The 15,208-nt window shown below is 43.9% G+C and overlaps 1 protein-coding gene across 5 annotated transcripts in view; it reads right to left on the bottom strand.

Moving 5' to 3' along the window:
* Positions 1 to 10,784, bottom strand: part of BTRC (beta-transducin repeat containing E3 ubiquitin protein ligase) — a 107,474-nt gene extending 96,690 nt beyond the window's left edge. For 3 of the 5 annotated variants that reach the window (XM_065746593.1, XM_065746590.1, XM_065746592.1), the window contains exon 1: positions 10,655 to 10,784. In XM_065746593.1, the coding sequence (XP_065602665.1) occupies positions 10,655 to 10,702 (48 nt within the window). In that variant the 5' untranslated portion in view covers positions 10,703 to 10,784. Of the gene's footprint in view, positions 1 to 10,014; positions 10,156 to 10,654 lie in introns of those variants that run through there. The other 2 variants (XM_065746595.1, XM_065746591.1) reach the window with 1 other exon arrangement.
* Positions 10,785 to 15,208: the final 4,424 nt, after the last annotated feature.

The raw sequence follows: 15,208 nt of genomic DNA on the forward strand, positions 1-15,208 counted from the left end.
AAACATCATGCTACCTTCTTAAGGGCTCAAAGGAATACTAAGCTACAGCATCCTCAATCAGATGGAGGTCCATGATGACGCTTCATTAAATCTTCAGACAAATAACAGCAAGCTCCGTAAGCAAGCTTACTCTCACAGCATAAAGACATCCTCTTCATGCTCATCCCTAATGCATCTCTATTTCACAACCACTTTGCATCTCAAGTCTAAAATTCAAGTCCTACATTCAACCCCTTCAAGGCTGCAAAATCTACGGCAAAGAGAAGCTATATGTCTCATGCTACTGTCTTGTCTTGTGCCAAGTGTCCAACAAGAACAGTGGCATCCACAGCATGCTATGTACAAACCAGAAGGCAGCTTGTCTCGGTATCAAGAAAATGAAGACAGTGCCTTTTAAGGCTGTATCTTGTCACTTCTTCCTAAGTTAATATAAAAGCCAGAAAGCTCATCTGGATAGTAGTTTTTCCACTAACACTCAGAGTATGAGGAATAGAAAACTCTGTACTTCATAAAAAAAATATAGAAGCTAGGTGAACTATATTAAGAAGTCCAGAAAACTACAATCTCCACAAACAGCAAAAGAACTCCCAGTGCTAACTTCCACCTTCCTGATTTCCTGCTGAATTCCAGGTAACAAACCAAAAAACACACAAGCTGCTCTATCCCAACTCATTTCCCTCTCAAAACCCTGTGCTACAATTACAGCATTGGACCTATTAACTCACAGTTATGGGTTTGAGGTTCCTTACAAATTGCTCTGAGTATATACCAGGGTACGTTCAATCTCCTCCTCTAATCTAAATGTCCTGTACCAAGGGCAGTTCCCTGACAGTTCTCAACTCTTCAAGACCAGCACAAGATGTAAATGCACATTTGCCCAGCTTGAGTAGAGGAAATATTTAAAAGGAGCACCAGGGAAACACACTGTCTAGGAGAAAGAATTACAGAGAGAGGATGAAGCAGGGACAACAGAAGTGACAGAAGACACCCAACAGGCTGTCGCTGGCAGCATCCTCATTCAGCTAAGTACTTGTAATAAGACTAACCAGAACGAGTCTGAAATGTTGCAGGACTGACTGACCAACCTTCAGAAAAATAAAAAGAACAAACACACGAAAGCAAACAGTACATGCAGCCTCTGAGACCGAATTCTGACAACTACCATCAAAACGGAGCACTCACCATGGGAAGCCTGAGTAAATCTACTCCCAATTTAGAACAAATTAGAATTAGTGCTAGACTAACCCAATCTTCTTCTTTAAGAAGATCACTGAAGTCCAGACAAATTAGAAGCAGTTAAGCATTTGATAGATGACACGTAGGAAGTTACTAGTTAAAATGGAGAGGATTAGGATTAATACCAGAGTTGTAAGGAGGATAAAAACCTAAAAAGGGAGAGGATCACAGGTTATTTTCAAAAGGGAGCCATCAAGCTGTACAGTTGGATCTTGGTTGAAATCCAATATTAATCTTGGAATTAATGATAAAATATCCTCATTAACAGCTAAAACCGAAGAATTAACAATTTGCTGAAAACAAACTTCTTTGAACACAGTATCCTGAAGTAACAGAACTAACACAAGATGTATATAAATCAAAAAGTAACATTATTCCCACTGTAAACTGGAGACTCAAAAGTTGAGAACAGGGGAAGAGGCCCAGAGATATGTTATTTATTAGATAGCGATGTTTCACCAAGAAGCAGCAGATAGGAAGAAGGTAAATCCCACTACAGAACATATAACATGAAGAATTGCCAGAAGAGACAAATCAGTACTAATGCTTTTGCATAAAGGATTGTTAAAAGACTTTCCTGGAATACTGTGCCTAGTTCTGTCCATCCATGTCCCAGGCAGAATAATCAAATTCTGCAGCTGTTTAAAATGACCTCCTCAGATGATAAAACCTTATATGAAACATCCTATGAGGGAAAGAAAAAGGATAATCTTGTTTAGCCTCACCAGATCCATCTCAGAGGGGATATGACTGCTCTCTACAAACATATCCAGATGAACACAGAGAAGCAGGAAGAGCTGTTTAAACTCGAGAACAACACTGGCACAGAATCAAATGAGAATGAATTAGGCACGAATGAAGTTGAACTAGGAAAACATGAATGAGGATTCTAGCTATAAGTACCACAGCTTGGAATAGCCTTACAATACCGTAGCAAAGAAAAGAGCACTCATGTAAGAGCTGCTGTGAGGAGGCTGCAGAAGGAACTACTGAGTGCATCAACTGCCAGTACAGAGGATTTGAACTCATGCTCAAGACCTATACCAACACCATACAGTACCTTTCCTGATACTGAAGGGTTCTGTATTGTTTTGGCTCTACTGAAGGTCTTATTTTTAAGGCCAGCAAGATATAGCTACATAGGAATATCCTCTCGGCAGTAGAAAACTTTCAGGGTATTCTATTGTTTATAAAAAAAAACAACCTGTGGAAGTACAAAATCAATGCACTGCACTGGAAGCACAGAAGAGAAATGAAAGAAAAAAAAAGTTAGAAAAAAAGAACTGAGAACACAGAATTTTGTTCTTTCAGACCTCACCTATTACCAACTGAAACCAGCTTAGACCATGTTTGAAGAGGGTGTTGACACTGTCTAGATTTCTTCAGATAACTGCTGAGATTGTTTCAAGATACGTCTTCTAAAATGAGACTGATCCATGGCTTCTCCAGACTACACCCACTTCTTATTGTTCTGCTTTGCCGGAGATGAATGACAGCTGGCTGCATTTCTTAATTCTTTGGAGACTAAGGCAGAATATAAGGAAGAAGAGCAGTGAGCAGATCCAACAAACCACCCCTCTGGTGAATCACCAGAATCTTCCTATCGCATGGAATTCAAAGGCCAACTATCCGTGTGCTAAAAGCAACTCCCACATAAACACCGCTCCATTCTGCACTGCTCTCACACAAAAAAAGAAAATCACAAGCAATGTGTGTGGAGAGGGAGCCAGACCCTTTTTCTCTAAAGCAACAACAGACTATTCGGGCTCCTAAATGGGCAAGTCTAGAAGCTTCAAGATTTCCTCTTCCAGCCAGAATGCAGCACCCAGCGAAGACCACCACTGCCTTCCTCCTGAGGATTTAATCCATTCCCCTCTACTTGAAATACCTTACAACAACTATGTCCAAGCATCAAGAGAACACTCCTACAAAGAATCCACAAGAATTCACATGCGGGCACAAAGCCAGATGATAGAACAAAGCCACACCAGAGTTCTGCACTGGCTGATAGCATCCAAACTCCCCTCCTACAGCTTTCATCACCTGTCTTGCTGTGCTTCCAAAGAGGATGGGCCATCTGGGCTACAGCTAGAACCTCACTTAAGTTCACTGTGCTAATACAAACAGGATTTATGGAGTTCATTCCAACAAAGCATGCCTCTGCAACCCTTCTCACCCCAGGATGAAACAAACAAAACCAGCACTAGGGCTCCTTGCTTTTGCCAGCTAGACTGGTTACTCCAGGAGGTGTCACAGGCTGTGAACACTTCTGCCCATCCCTTGGGAAGGCTGAAGGGTCCCTCACCGAGCTTTCCCCTTCTTCCCCATTCTCTCCTTCCCACTGCTCCCATCAGGATGATGCACAGACCCTGCTTCAGCAGCAGGGGGAGGGAAAATTAGATCAGATCTTTTCAATTCTTAGTACAGAGCGGGACTAAAAGCAGCAAACTGGTTTGTTTCTGAGCAAAATCGCTGCAGAAAAGTGAAATAATTTTAAATGAGAAGTCATTGACATATCTTCCTCTGCCTTCTGCCATCATGACGAACAAACTAGGCTGTGCCCATACAGCTGCAAGCAGGCCAAGCATACATTGGTTAATGGAACTCACAGATGAAGGAAAAAAATGAATTTTAATGCAGTTTTTAGAAATACTTGCCATTGTTTCAGCATTGCCATTTAGTGAATGGGGCCGATTTCTCTCTCAGTAGGGGATGGTATTTTAATGATGTAACAGTGTACTTCCCAGAAGAAAGACAAGCCTCATGAGGCAGATTAAAACAAAGAATATTCAGATCCCATTAAAAACAGACAGTTTCAAGCCATTTTTAAAATTAATTTTGTTTAATGATAAAATGTGTTATCTTAACAGGTGGTTAGCCAATTGTAAAATTAACCAAAACATGGTTACAAGCGCAAGGCTAGCTATTAGAACAATTGGTTTCCCTTTATGCTGCCTGCTCTTATCAGGGTACTGCGTGACCCTGCATGAATTCCTCCAGTCCATGACCCCAGGCACATTTCTGAGCTTCAGTCTCCTCTTATGCAAAGCAGGAGTAGTATTTAGTCAACACCAAGAACTCAAATAGGGAGGCATTAGAAAGCAGTGCTGTTTAATAACAGGTCACATCTAATGCAAATCTGAAGATGTTTATTTCCAATAGTTTCTGTTGAACTAGGAAGATTTCTCAGCACTAATCAGTGCTTGTCAAGAAAGCAGCCTGACATTCAATTGCCTATGAGTTGTATTTTGAGCACTTAATCTTTAGCTGCAGCCACCAGACACTACCATGCTACAACTCACTCTCTGTTGCCACAGCCAAAAAACCCCACCTCATTCAGCCCTTAAGTGCAAAAGCACCTAAAATATATACATAATACACCTTGCTGTGTATCTCCTCAATCGTATGAAGGAGGAAATAGAGGGCTGAAGAAGACAGAGCACTGGGAACCCAAGGTAGTTTGCCACTGAGAATGGCTAAGTATTACCCAAGTGTCGGCAGTAAACAGAGGTTGAAGACAGCACAATCTATGCAGACAAGGAAGTGAGAAAACTCCTTGCACGTGCGAATGGCTTATGCCACTTGGATTGCTGAATATAGCATGAAAATTTATATACAACAGAAGCAATTTGCTCAGCTCACTGGTTACACATGGTCATTTGTACCTTAAACCTTGCTGTAGCAATCACTCAAAATGAATACAACAAGAAATGCATCTATGCAGACTAAAAAAAAAACTCAGTGGAAACCCTTCACTCAACTCTTAATGACATTTCATAATTTCAGGTGTAAATGACTTTCCTTGTAATAGAAAACAAGCACTTTTCATTAACGAGTTTTATGGTGCAAACAAGCCCCAGCAGAGAAAAAGCCAAAGGAAACAAAGCAGGGGATGAACACATCCACTTCTCAAAAACATGCACTCAGCATTTGTAACTCAGCAAACACCGTCTGGGCCCCACTTTAAATGTTTTCATAGCATGAAGTAGATTTTATTTTAAATCAGATCAGAGCACGAAATTGCTCCTGACACTTAATTTCTAGTTGCAGATCACCTCTTCCCCTAGCTCAGCCCTGAAAACAACCAACATGAAAAGCACTGTGACTTTACCTTTTTGTCTCACTCACTGCCTGGAGATCAGAGCTTGGCAGGTCACTGAAAACACTCTGAAGATCAGCCGCCATTGTGTGCATTTCTTTGCTGTTTTTTTCTCCTCTCTCTCACTTATGATCACCCCTTGAAGAGGCATCTCCGAACACTACAAACATTTCCTACCTTGCCCCTGGAGACAACATGGAACTACTGAATCTTCATTTTCTTGCCCTGACATCTCCATTACTTCTTTCCATCACACGAAGCACTGTAGAACGCTGAGATCACTGCACATACCTTGCATCTTCTAAAGATCAGTTGGGAAAACCTTGGCCTAACCAAACTCTGTGCTTTGAACACTCAGCTCCATCTTACTAACAAGAATGATAATTTAGTACCAAATACTCACAAGGAATTATAGCGCTGCTGACTGGCAAATAATTTGCCAAGGCAGATTAGTTTAGCTGCATAAAATAAATATCCACCTGCACATACTAGCACTAATCAGGGCGTGAAATTAAACTTTTTATTCAGTGGGAAATAACTGCTGCAAGGCGGCGATTTAGGCTAGGAAGCAAGTATTAAGGTCAGACTATTCTCTCTGATGTTTATAGTACATATAATAGTACAGAGAGCACTGTGCAACAAATTCTGCTTTTTAAGTCTATGAAACTAAATACTTCAGCAGTGTGATAGCAAATTTGCCATTTGCTTTTCTAATTGCACACATTTAATGAAGCAAAATGGCTGAAATGAAACATTACCAGGGAAGTAAGGGTGAAGCTCCTGAAGCATTGAAGGGGTACACCTAGAAAAGAAAAACCTGCAGCTCCAGGAGCTTGGGGTAGAAGGAAAGAAATCAGTGTCTTTATAAACACCAGTTCCTACAAATCCTCCAGCTGAGAGGATGTTACTTGAGTTCTACTGTAGAAAAGTACTAAGAGTATGTTTCAAATTCAACTTTGCAACCCCACATTTAGGAAGTAACTGCTATCCCAGCTGTTAAACAAAATTGCTCTCGTTGCTGTCATACTAACTCCTCCTTTGGATATCCAAGATTCTACAGCAAAGTTACTGCAATATAAATATGCCATTAGGAAGATGGTAAGGGTTTTAAAGCAGAGTTTTAAACAACAGCTAACAAGTCCCAACTCTTCAAAAATCTGAGTGCTGCTGATGCCGTAAACCATACAAGTTCCATGGAAATGGAATGTCTCAGACATATTTGCTTTCATCTGCCTGTTCTGCACGTGTGTGAATATACACACAGAGAAGGAAAACAAGCCAGAGATTACAAATGTGGTACCTTTTAGCCTCCAACTGCACTGGGCACACGACCTGCCAGTTACACTAGAAGCACCTATAAGAACGTAACACTAAAATAAAGGAATTTCAGACCAAAACTTAAAAAAAAGAACAAATTCATCTTAAAATATATGGTTTTTGCTCTTCTATGAAATAAGAAAGTAATCAGGACCTTCTAGAATCACACTGCCCACAAACAAAACATTAATGGGAGTGAAGTGGAATGAGAAATTCATGAAGAACACTGGTATCAACATATACACAAGCCAGGAAATTAAATACTGCACACTCATTCATCCAGAGGAACTGAGAAAGTGAAACAGCTTTAAATACCAAGTTATTGCTCGCCAAACTATCCCAGGTAGGAATCCACACTGGTCAGGTGCAGCTCCAAGCACTCCTAATTAAACAACTGGAGTTGTCACGAGTCCATTTGCACAAACAGATGTTACTTCATAGAGCCTTGATATTTTTCTTAAATACCTTTCAAAATGAGGAACAAAAAATATGAACTCTTATAAAAAGGGCTTTATTGTATTTTTATAGCATATTACATACCTTGTAACAATCATTCCGTTAAGTGTGAATGTCAGTTTTATTTTCTGTCCCTTTTTTCTTGGCTATTTACAAGCTTTGTAAGAATCGTTCCTTAATTAAGTCTAAACATAGTTTTATATAAATGGATTCCTGGAATTAAAAACGTTCAGTCTTAAGAAATGATTGTTACAGAGACTGTAACAGGCCGTAAAAAAGAATGCCACTTTAAACAAAGATTTCTCATTTTAATTAAAAAGATAATCATCAGAACATTCGTACACTTAACAGAACCATTTGAAGCTACTTTGAAAAAATATCTACTATTCTATGCAGGCATATGTAGTTTACTTTATATGACATTTAATCAAAGTCTCAGTTGAGCCTATTGTACTCATGCTTTAAATACTGTATCTACAGTTGTAAACACTTCATTCAACTATGGAAGTTACTTATCCAGCACTTCATTCAGGGTACTTCTTTAAATCGTTATGACAACAGAAATCACATATTGTTGAAAGAATAAAACCAGAGCTCTATAAGGCATGCTTTTGTTGATGCTGCTGGGTTTTTTAAGCTAATGGGCATAGCTGCCTCTCCTTTTAGCACATGCATCAGTCTCTTAGAACCTCACTCTTCATAAAGTGCAGTGTGTATCTCAAGGGTTTTAGAAACATGAAAAGGCACTGAGCTAAACTAAGGTTCCACTCCAACAAAACCCTCAGTGTAGCTGCAGAACACTGGGCTACATCATCTTTTAAACCTAACAACTAGCTTTCACTCAAAAGATGCTTTGAAAGATGACATGTAGAATCTGTGACAGGAAGCACTCCTTCAACAGCAGATCCAGCCCTCCCTGGTGAGCAGCTGCTCTGCATTGCATAATGCTCATCTGCTGCAGCTGAATATCACGAATAAATTAGGCCCTCTTGAAACAGAGGTAAACTGAGTAGGTGAATGAAGTTTAACACATTACTTAAAGCTGAATGTATCAGGTGACGTGTACTGTAGCTGAACACGCACCTGGAAAACCGGCAGCAGATATTACCTAAAACTGTTTCATTGGCGAGTAATCAGGCCAATAGCAGTCAGGGAGAACAATCAGATGTTAGTCTCATTGAAAAGTTACACAACAAAACCTTGTCTTTCAAGGTAATGAATACAGACACGTTAAAAAATAAACAGTCCCTTTTAAGGCAAGATCATTTCATTTCTTAAGGTCAGCACGGGATGAAGTTTCCACGTGACATTTTTCTCTGTGTCAGACGTTGTATCAGCAGGCCTGCCTTGCCTGCTACCTTGTGACTCAGGAGCACTGCTCAAAGTCACTGCCAAAAATGAGGCACTGACGTTAAGTGGAAGAAGTATTATTTTCTACAGAAGCCCAAAAATAACACCACCTACAGGGCTACATTTCAACACAAACTGAAACCCAGCACAAATTCACATCAGAAACAAAGCCACCAGAAGCTAGAGAGATAATAGGTCTCACACCTACAAACGATGTTTGATTCACCTGTGGTGAGATACCTCAGCACTGGGAAAGTCTCAGGGAAAAGTCACTAATTAACAACAAAGCCCACCTCAACCCAAAGTGCAGCCCATCTGGGAAAGGAACAGCACACAAAGTGCATCACACACTCGGATGAACAGGGTAATGTGCTGCGAATGATTCAGCATTAGCTGAGGATCTACTACCTCCCTGCAGATAATTGTAGCAATGCCTTTACTGCAGTATCTAAGCACTTTCTGAGTGCTGAAAGACTGAAACAACTGGAGAGTTCCTAGCAGCACTGAGCTGAAATTTACAAGATTTCACTTACTGGAACTACCTACTTGCATACACCTCCACCAACAGCAAACGGAGAACAGGGAAAGACCTCACAGAGCCTGACAAAAAGTCTTTGTCAATGTAATTAAAATGAGAGATGGACGACACTGATTCATGCTGAAGCAAAAGCCTGAGATGTGGTATAAACAAAAGCTTTTATCACTCTCAACCCGTACAAATATATGTATACACATAAAAAGTTCAAGGAGACTAAGAAGTTCAGAAGAAAGCTCCCTCTTTCACTGCAATTCTGCATACACCTTGCTTTCAAGAGGCACTTTAATAAAATATTGAGGAACTAGCTCTCAGCAAAGCCTGTTCCTTGATAATTCTTCCCTTTATCTGGAGCCCTTACCAGATGCAGCTCCCATAAGAGCAGCCCCCTCTCACGTTTAGGTCTCTCCCCAGTGCCAGGGAGCTTTATTGTTTGGGTGGCACGCTGCCAGCTGTGATATGGGTAGGGATTCCCTCAGGTCCTAGGCCCAATCTCACAAAGATTTCAAATGCCTGGAACTAAACTATTGGATGGGAATGTTAGCAGAGAATGACAAAAGCAGTGCATGAGATGTCAGGGCAGCACGCAGAAACATTTGAGGATATGGAAGTCACTACCTAGATGCAGGCTGCCATCACCAAGCTTGGCCCAACGTGAGCACAGCAGACTCAGGGAAACTCCTTTGGGCAGTCACACACACAAGAAGGCAGTTTACTATTACTAATTGCTACCTTTCCTGTTTAGGTATCCACAGCATTTTCGCACTTCACTGAGCTGAGACCCTATAAATCTTACAGACTACAGGACTAACAGCAAAAAGGTCAACAAACCACAAGAGAAACAAGTTCTGCAGGATTAAAAAAGCAGAAGTCAAACAAATGTTGCAAAGCTCAATTAAAGAAATAACATTTGCAACTAGCGCTTCCTTGATCTCACTTTGGGTATATGTTCTGAAGGGTTAATAGAATTGTTTCCTGCTGATGAGCTCAGATTTAGGTCTGCAGGACTGGAAATACCAACCCAAAACAAACTTCCAGCAGGTGCTGCCAGGCATTTTGATGACATCCATAGGGAAAGGACAGTTTCAGGCACCCAAATTTACATTCCATTCAGGCAGTACCAGCATGCTTCCATTCCATTTCTAAAGTGTATGCTTCTAGCCTAAAAGGTTTAGAAATATCAACAACTGAAGTAAAAATAATAATAACAACTGAACTACAGTTTAGGTGTCTGAAGCCTCAAATCTAGGCGCAATTGCAGAGCACCTCGGATGCAAGCATCCCCGGAGCTGCCTGCCATGCCCAGGCCACGCACATCCACCATCAGTGCTACGCAGCAGAAGGTGAGAGACTGAAGTGTGAGTGCGCGCAGCTCCGAGGGCAGGGTGGAAAGGAACACGGAACAAAGCTGCAGGGGACGGGGCGCAGCACAGCCTGAAGTACCCAAACGAAGGGTAAAACCCGAGAATCCCACGCGTTCCCTCCCACCCCGCAGCCCCCCGCCCCGCACGGCCTCCCCTTTCCTCCCCTCCCAGGATGAGATCCCCTCCCTGCGGCCCAGGGCCCCCCGACCCGGCTCTGCCCCTCGCCCCCACCCCGCTACGCTCCCCGCTCCGCAGCCCCACACACAGGTGCCCCCTCCGCTTCCCGCGGCCCCTCACCATGAACTTCAGGGCCTTCTCTTGCAGCACGGCCTCAGCCGGGTCCATAGCCGTGCGTGGGGCCGCGGCCGCCCCTCCTCACAGTGCCAGGCCGCAGCTAACGCCGACAGGAACCTGCGCTACCCCGCGCTCCCCCACCACCAACTCGCCCCCCCTCTGCCAGAGGAGCGCATGCACCACCCGCGGGCCCACGGGAAATGGAGTCTCCCGCCGCTACGCTGGCGAGGGCCTGAGAGGGAGAGAGAACTACAAATCCGAAAGGGCGATGCGTCGAGGGGTACGCCGGGAGCCGGTTAACGCATGCGCCTTCATCGGGCGAGAGGGCTGATGGGAGTTGTAGTACAAAGGGCTGCGTAACTTGAGGGCAGGGGCTGAGAGGAGGCCGCTGTTTGCGGGTGGGGAGAGCCCCTTTTCTGGGGACTTTGGGCCATTTTTCTGCCCCGGGCTTCCCACGGCTAGGCGAAAGGCGTCTCTCTGTGCTGTTTTAATTAGCATCACGCCTGCGTCTAATGAGAGGAGTTCCTGCATGCACGTTCCTGACACTGGGCTCCTAGCCCAGCTGGCAGCCTGCTCCACTCTGTACCCACACAGCAGTGATTCCTGAGTCACCTGCTCGTTTTAATGCAGCCCAAACACCACCTACCACCCATCCTGTGCACTGGCACGTCTCTACACGCATTGAACCAGTAGCAAAAACACTTGGAGACTTGTGTAGGGCCACTCACTGGTGGCTGTTGTTGCCCCTCAGCAGCTCAGCACAAACTGCGGAGAATGGCAGCACTGGAGGGGATCACGCAGACTGGCTCAGCTCAAATCACCCCGCAGAGACACCTCCCCACGTGGCCAGCCCACGGGGTACTTTCTTATCCCTTGGCAGAACGATGCTAAATCAATTTTCCCCCAAGATTAGGCCAAATTCTCCTTGCTGCATCAAACAGAAAGTACTGTCCAATGGCCCTTTGGCAACAGCTGCACCTATTAGAGGAGGGTGTTTGTTGCAGCTCCGTGTCCCTCCTCTGTAATCCCCTCTATGCACACCAAGCCAGAGCAGCCCACTCGTTGGCATCCATCACCACTAATCCCTGCTGTTTTGTTAATTTTGCCTAATCTTTTCCCAGTTTGCCTGCATTTCTTACAGCCTGCCCAAAAGCTGAAGCCAGAGAGGAATCGCTTCCTCTATTTTATCTTTCCCTATAGCAGGCATGATACTGAATTCCTATATAATTACCAATCCTGATTCTTCTCCTTGCTGCTTTTCTATACATGACCCTGCACCTTAAGCAGTTTACCCTGATTTTCTTCAAATTTATATGCAAAGGAGCCAGCACAAACATCAGCTCCTTCTTGCCAACATTCAGCTTAAACTCATCCCCTCTTTCCCATGTTTGAGCGAAAAAGCGAAGCTCCAAGCTGCAAGTAGGCTGCCAGCATCACCTGCACAACAGCCCTGCCCTTCATTTTCTCTGAACACCTCATCTCCAGATTTCTAAACAAGATAATCAGAGAGAATACAGTGCAGAGAAAATGCCCATTACTGCATTCCTTGCAGAGACACTTGAGCTGGGTGATGCCAGGCTGTGATGCTGGAGGAGCTGTGCTGCCAGATGAGCAGCATGGGAGATGGACATAGGATCACCTTATGTCCTCTGAATCCCAAGGATATAAATCTTCCAGAGAGAGCTTTCGGGTGACCAGGACATGAGCTGTTATTCTTGGCCTATCCTAGTCACGCTCTTGTTCATTGTACTGAGCACTGAAATGCCTGAAATGCTTGGCTGTAATAGAACTGGGCATTTTCCAGAATGCTGACAGTGCTGAAAAGCCTTACCACAATTATGTGAATAACAATAATTATAATGAGGGAGTCCTATAATTGCAAAGGGACAGCCTCAGTAACAGTATTACAGGCAACTAAGGGCTGCCAGTACTGGGAGTACAGCTCTCCTGCTCCTTTCTATAAGCATCATGCATGGGTGGGATAGGAGAGGATCCCCTCAGCAGAAGCTTGGTGGCTTAGGGCTCTGATGACACATTTGGTCACTGATGTTTGATGCTGGCCTAATTGTAGAAAAACTGGGAAGTGTAATACTGCAGCAACAGAAACTGCTGTCACAAAGCCTTTTAGGCTGACTGATGTACGTGGTCTTCAACTTAAAGGTAAATTCTCAGGATCATAAAAAACAGAGGCTCATAGCAGAGCCAAAACTTCAATGGCTGTTTAGGAACTAGAGCTATCCTCGACTGAACCTTGGTAGAAGAAGAGACCAGCTCTGTTCTGTTCAGCGTTACATTGGGGACCCACAGTGCAGGAAGGACAGAGGAACAGGACAGGTCTGTGCATAACCCAAGACAGCCCACAGAGACAGCACCAATGAAGGAATTAGGTTTACAAGTTAAATAACAATTCGTTTGGATTGCAAGAACCCAGAATTGGACACGTGTGGTCAGTACTGCCTTGACCATGGGAGAGCTACTCTGGCATCTCCTCCTAATCCCTCTTGAAACAGCAACTATACATGCTCTTCCTGCACTCCCCATCCTTTCTGCAGAGCGTGTTGCACGAAGCCAGCCACACACCGCACAGGGAGCTCCCCAGTCCTTCCAGATGAAGGATGCTACCTAACGGTAAAGATATTACTGTGATTATTTTTGCACTAGCATATTGCTCTGTGCATTCCAGGCTCTGCGGACCACATCCACGCCTGGTGTAACGCCATGTTAATTTGCTGTGGCAATCATTAATTGGGTAAGGAACAGCTGGTGCTTTGCTTTAAGTGAAGCTGATTGGGTCAGTAAGTAACTGTTTGGGTAAACGATGTACAGCAGGTACAGCCCTGCCTCTGTCTGCACTCCAGAGGGGTTTCACTTCTTGTCCTAGTGACCCTTGGAGGAAGCAGTAAGATTTGGCCATGAAACATTAGGGAACCTTAATCAGTGCAGTTCCTCTGGGCATTTTTGCCTGAATTTTAATATTTTGAATAATAAAGGATGATTTTAAATTAAATTTGTGGGCTCACCATCTGTGTGTGCTTGGCCTTGCTTTCCTCTGCTTTGGCAGTCCCTTGACTTTGTTCTTTCCAAGTTGTGGCAAAAAGGAAGGGAAAAGAGGGGAGAGCACCAGAGCTCTTGTTCCTTTTGTCCTGCAGCAACTGGTGGTGCACAGCGCTGAGCACACAGGCAGCACCCAGTGGTGTAAAAGCTGCTGAAAGCAGGCAGGGATGCCCATACCTAAAAGACACAACAGCTGAGTGCCCTCATAGTCCTGCACAACTTCTCCATTGCATCCTACCCATGATAGCTATGTGCTTTGTGCAGGGACTTGTTAAGGAGTGCCTGGGAGACTTAGGGGCAGGACGCTTCCTTGCAGCCTGGAACTAAGGGACATAGTCAGTCAGTCACGCAAAAGGAAGAGAAGAGAACCCAAGATCACGTGGTATGATTTATGTTCATTATATGGCTGGAACAAGGCAGTACCCATCATTCACATCCCCTTTCCTGTCTCTGCCCAGTCACATGCTTCTCTGCCAGCTCTGATGCTCATTTGCTAGCACATTGAACTGTTTTATTTGCTATAGTGGCAGAAGAATGATAACCAGGACATACCAATGAAGCAGATCTTGGTTGCTGAGTCAAACACTGACTCTCCTTGCCCTTAGACAAATAGCAGAGCTGCTGCAAGGGTAAATGGGAACTTCTCCTCAGGGCAGGGGAGGATGAGTCCAGTCCTTCTCAGCAACAGGCAGCCGCTAATTATACAGAAGATAGGTAAAAAACTTCATGTGAAAAAAACCAGGGTCTCCTGGCCCTCACCCCAGGGTGCCAACCTGAATCCCTGAGAATGGCCCTGGAGGAGTCCTGTGCCCCCAGGGATGCATTCTCCAGTTCCTGCAGCATCTTCTGTCAGCCCATCCTCAGGACAGCAGTGATGATGAGGTCATCTGGTCCTTGACAAAGGTGAGAGCATCACCGTGGGCTCAGTATCACTGTCTGGATGGTGGGGAAAGTGCAAAAAGGATTTATTCTTACAGGGATAAAAATAAATAAAAAAAAAAATTCAAGCTGCCAAACCTGACCCAACAGAACAAAACCAACCCCAACAAGTACCTCACAGCCAGAAAAGCCTTTTAAAGCTTCATGAATATTTAGCTTGTCCTCATGTAAAATATATGACTTTGTGTAAGGATCAGGCAAAGGAGGTGCATGATTTTTTTCTGATTTATGGGCCCAGCAACGGATTATTCATAGCAGAGCAGCTGTGTGGAAAGATTCATCCACTGCAAAATGTGATTGTACATCAGGCAGTGTGAGGGAACAGAGCTATGACTAATGGCTACTTTACATATAAATGAGAAGGTTGGCGCTAGGAACTGTAAAAAGAAAAAAAATACAATCGTTCAGCTGACGGACCCAGCCTCTTACAGCAAGCACTGCACAGGGGCCCAGAGAAGACAGAAGAAGGCTGCCTGGAGGCACTGCCTCTCCTCATATCCTCCACCAGGCCATAAATAAGGCAACAGCAGTCAAGGCATCCGAAGGCCATATTTGTTGCTGGTG

This window comes from Cyrtonyx montezumae, unplaced genomic scaffold (assembly GCF_038088225.1).
Source record: "Cyrtonyx montezumae isolate F1298 unplaced genomic scaffold, pur_monq_1.0 scaffold_4, whole genome shotgun sequence".
Lineage (NCBI taxonomy): Eukaryota > Metazoa > Chordata > Aves > Galliformes > Odontophoridae > Cyrtonyx > Cyrtonyx montezumae.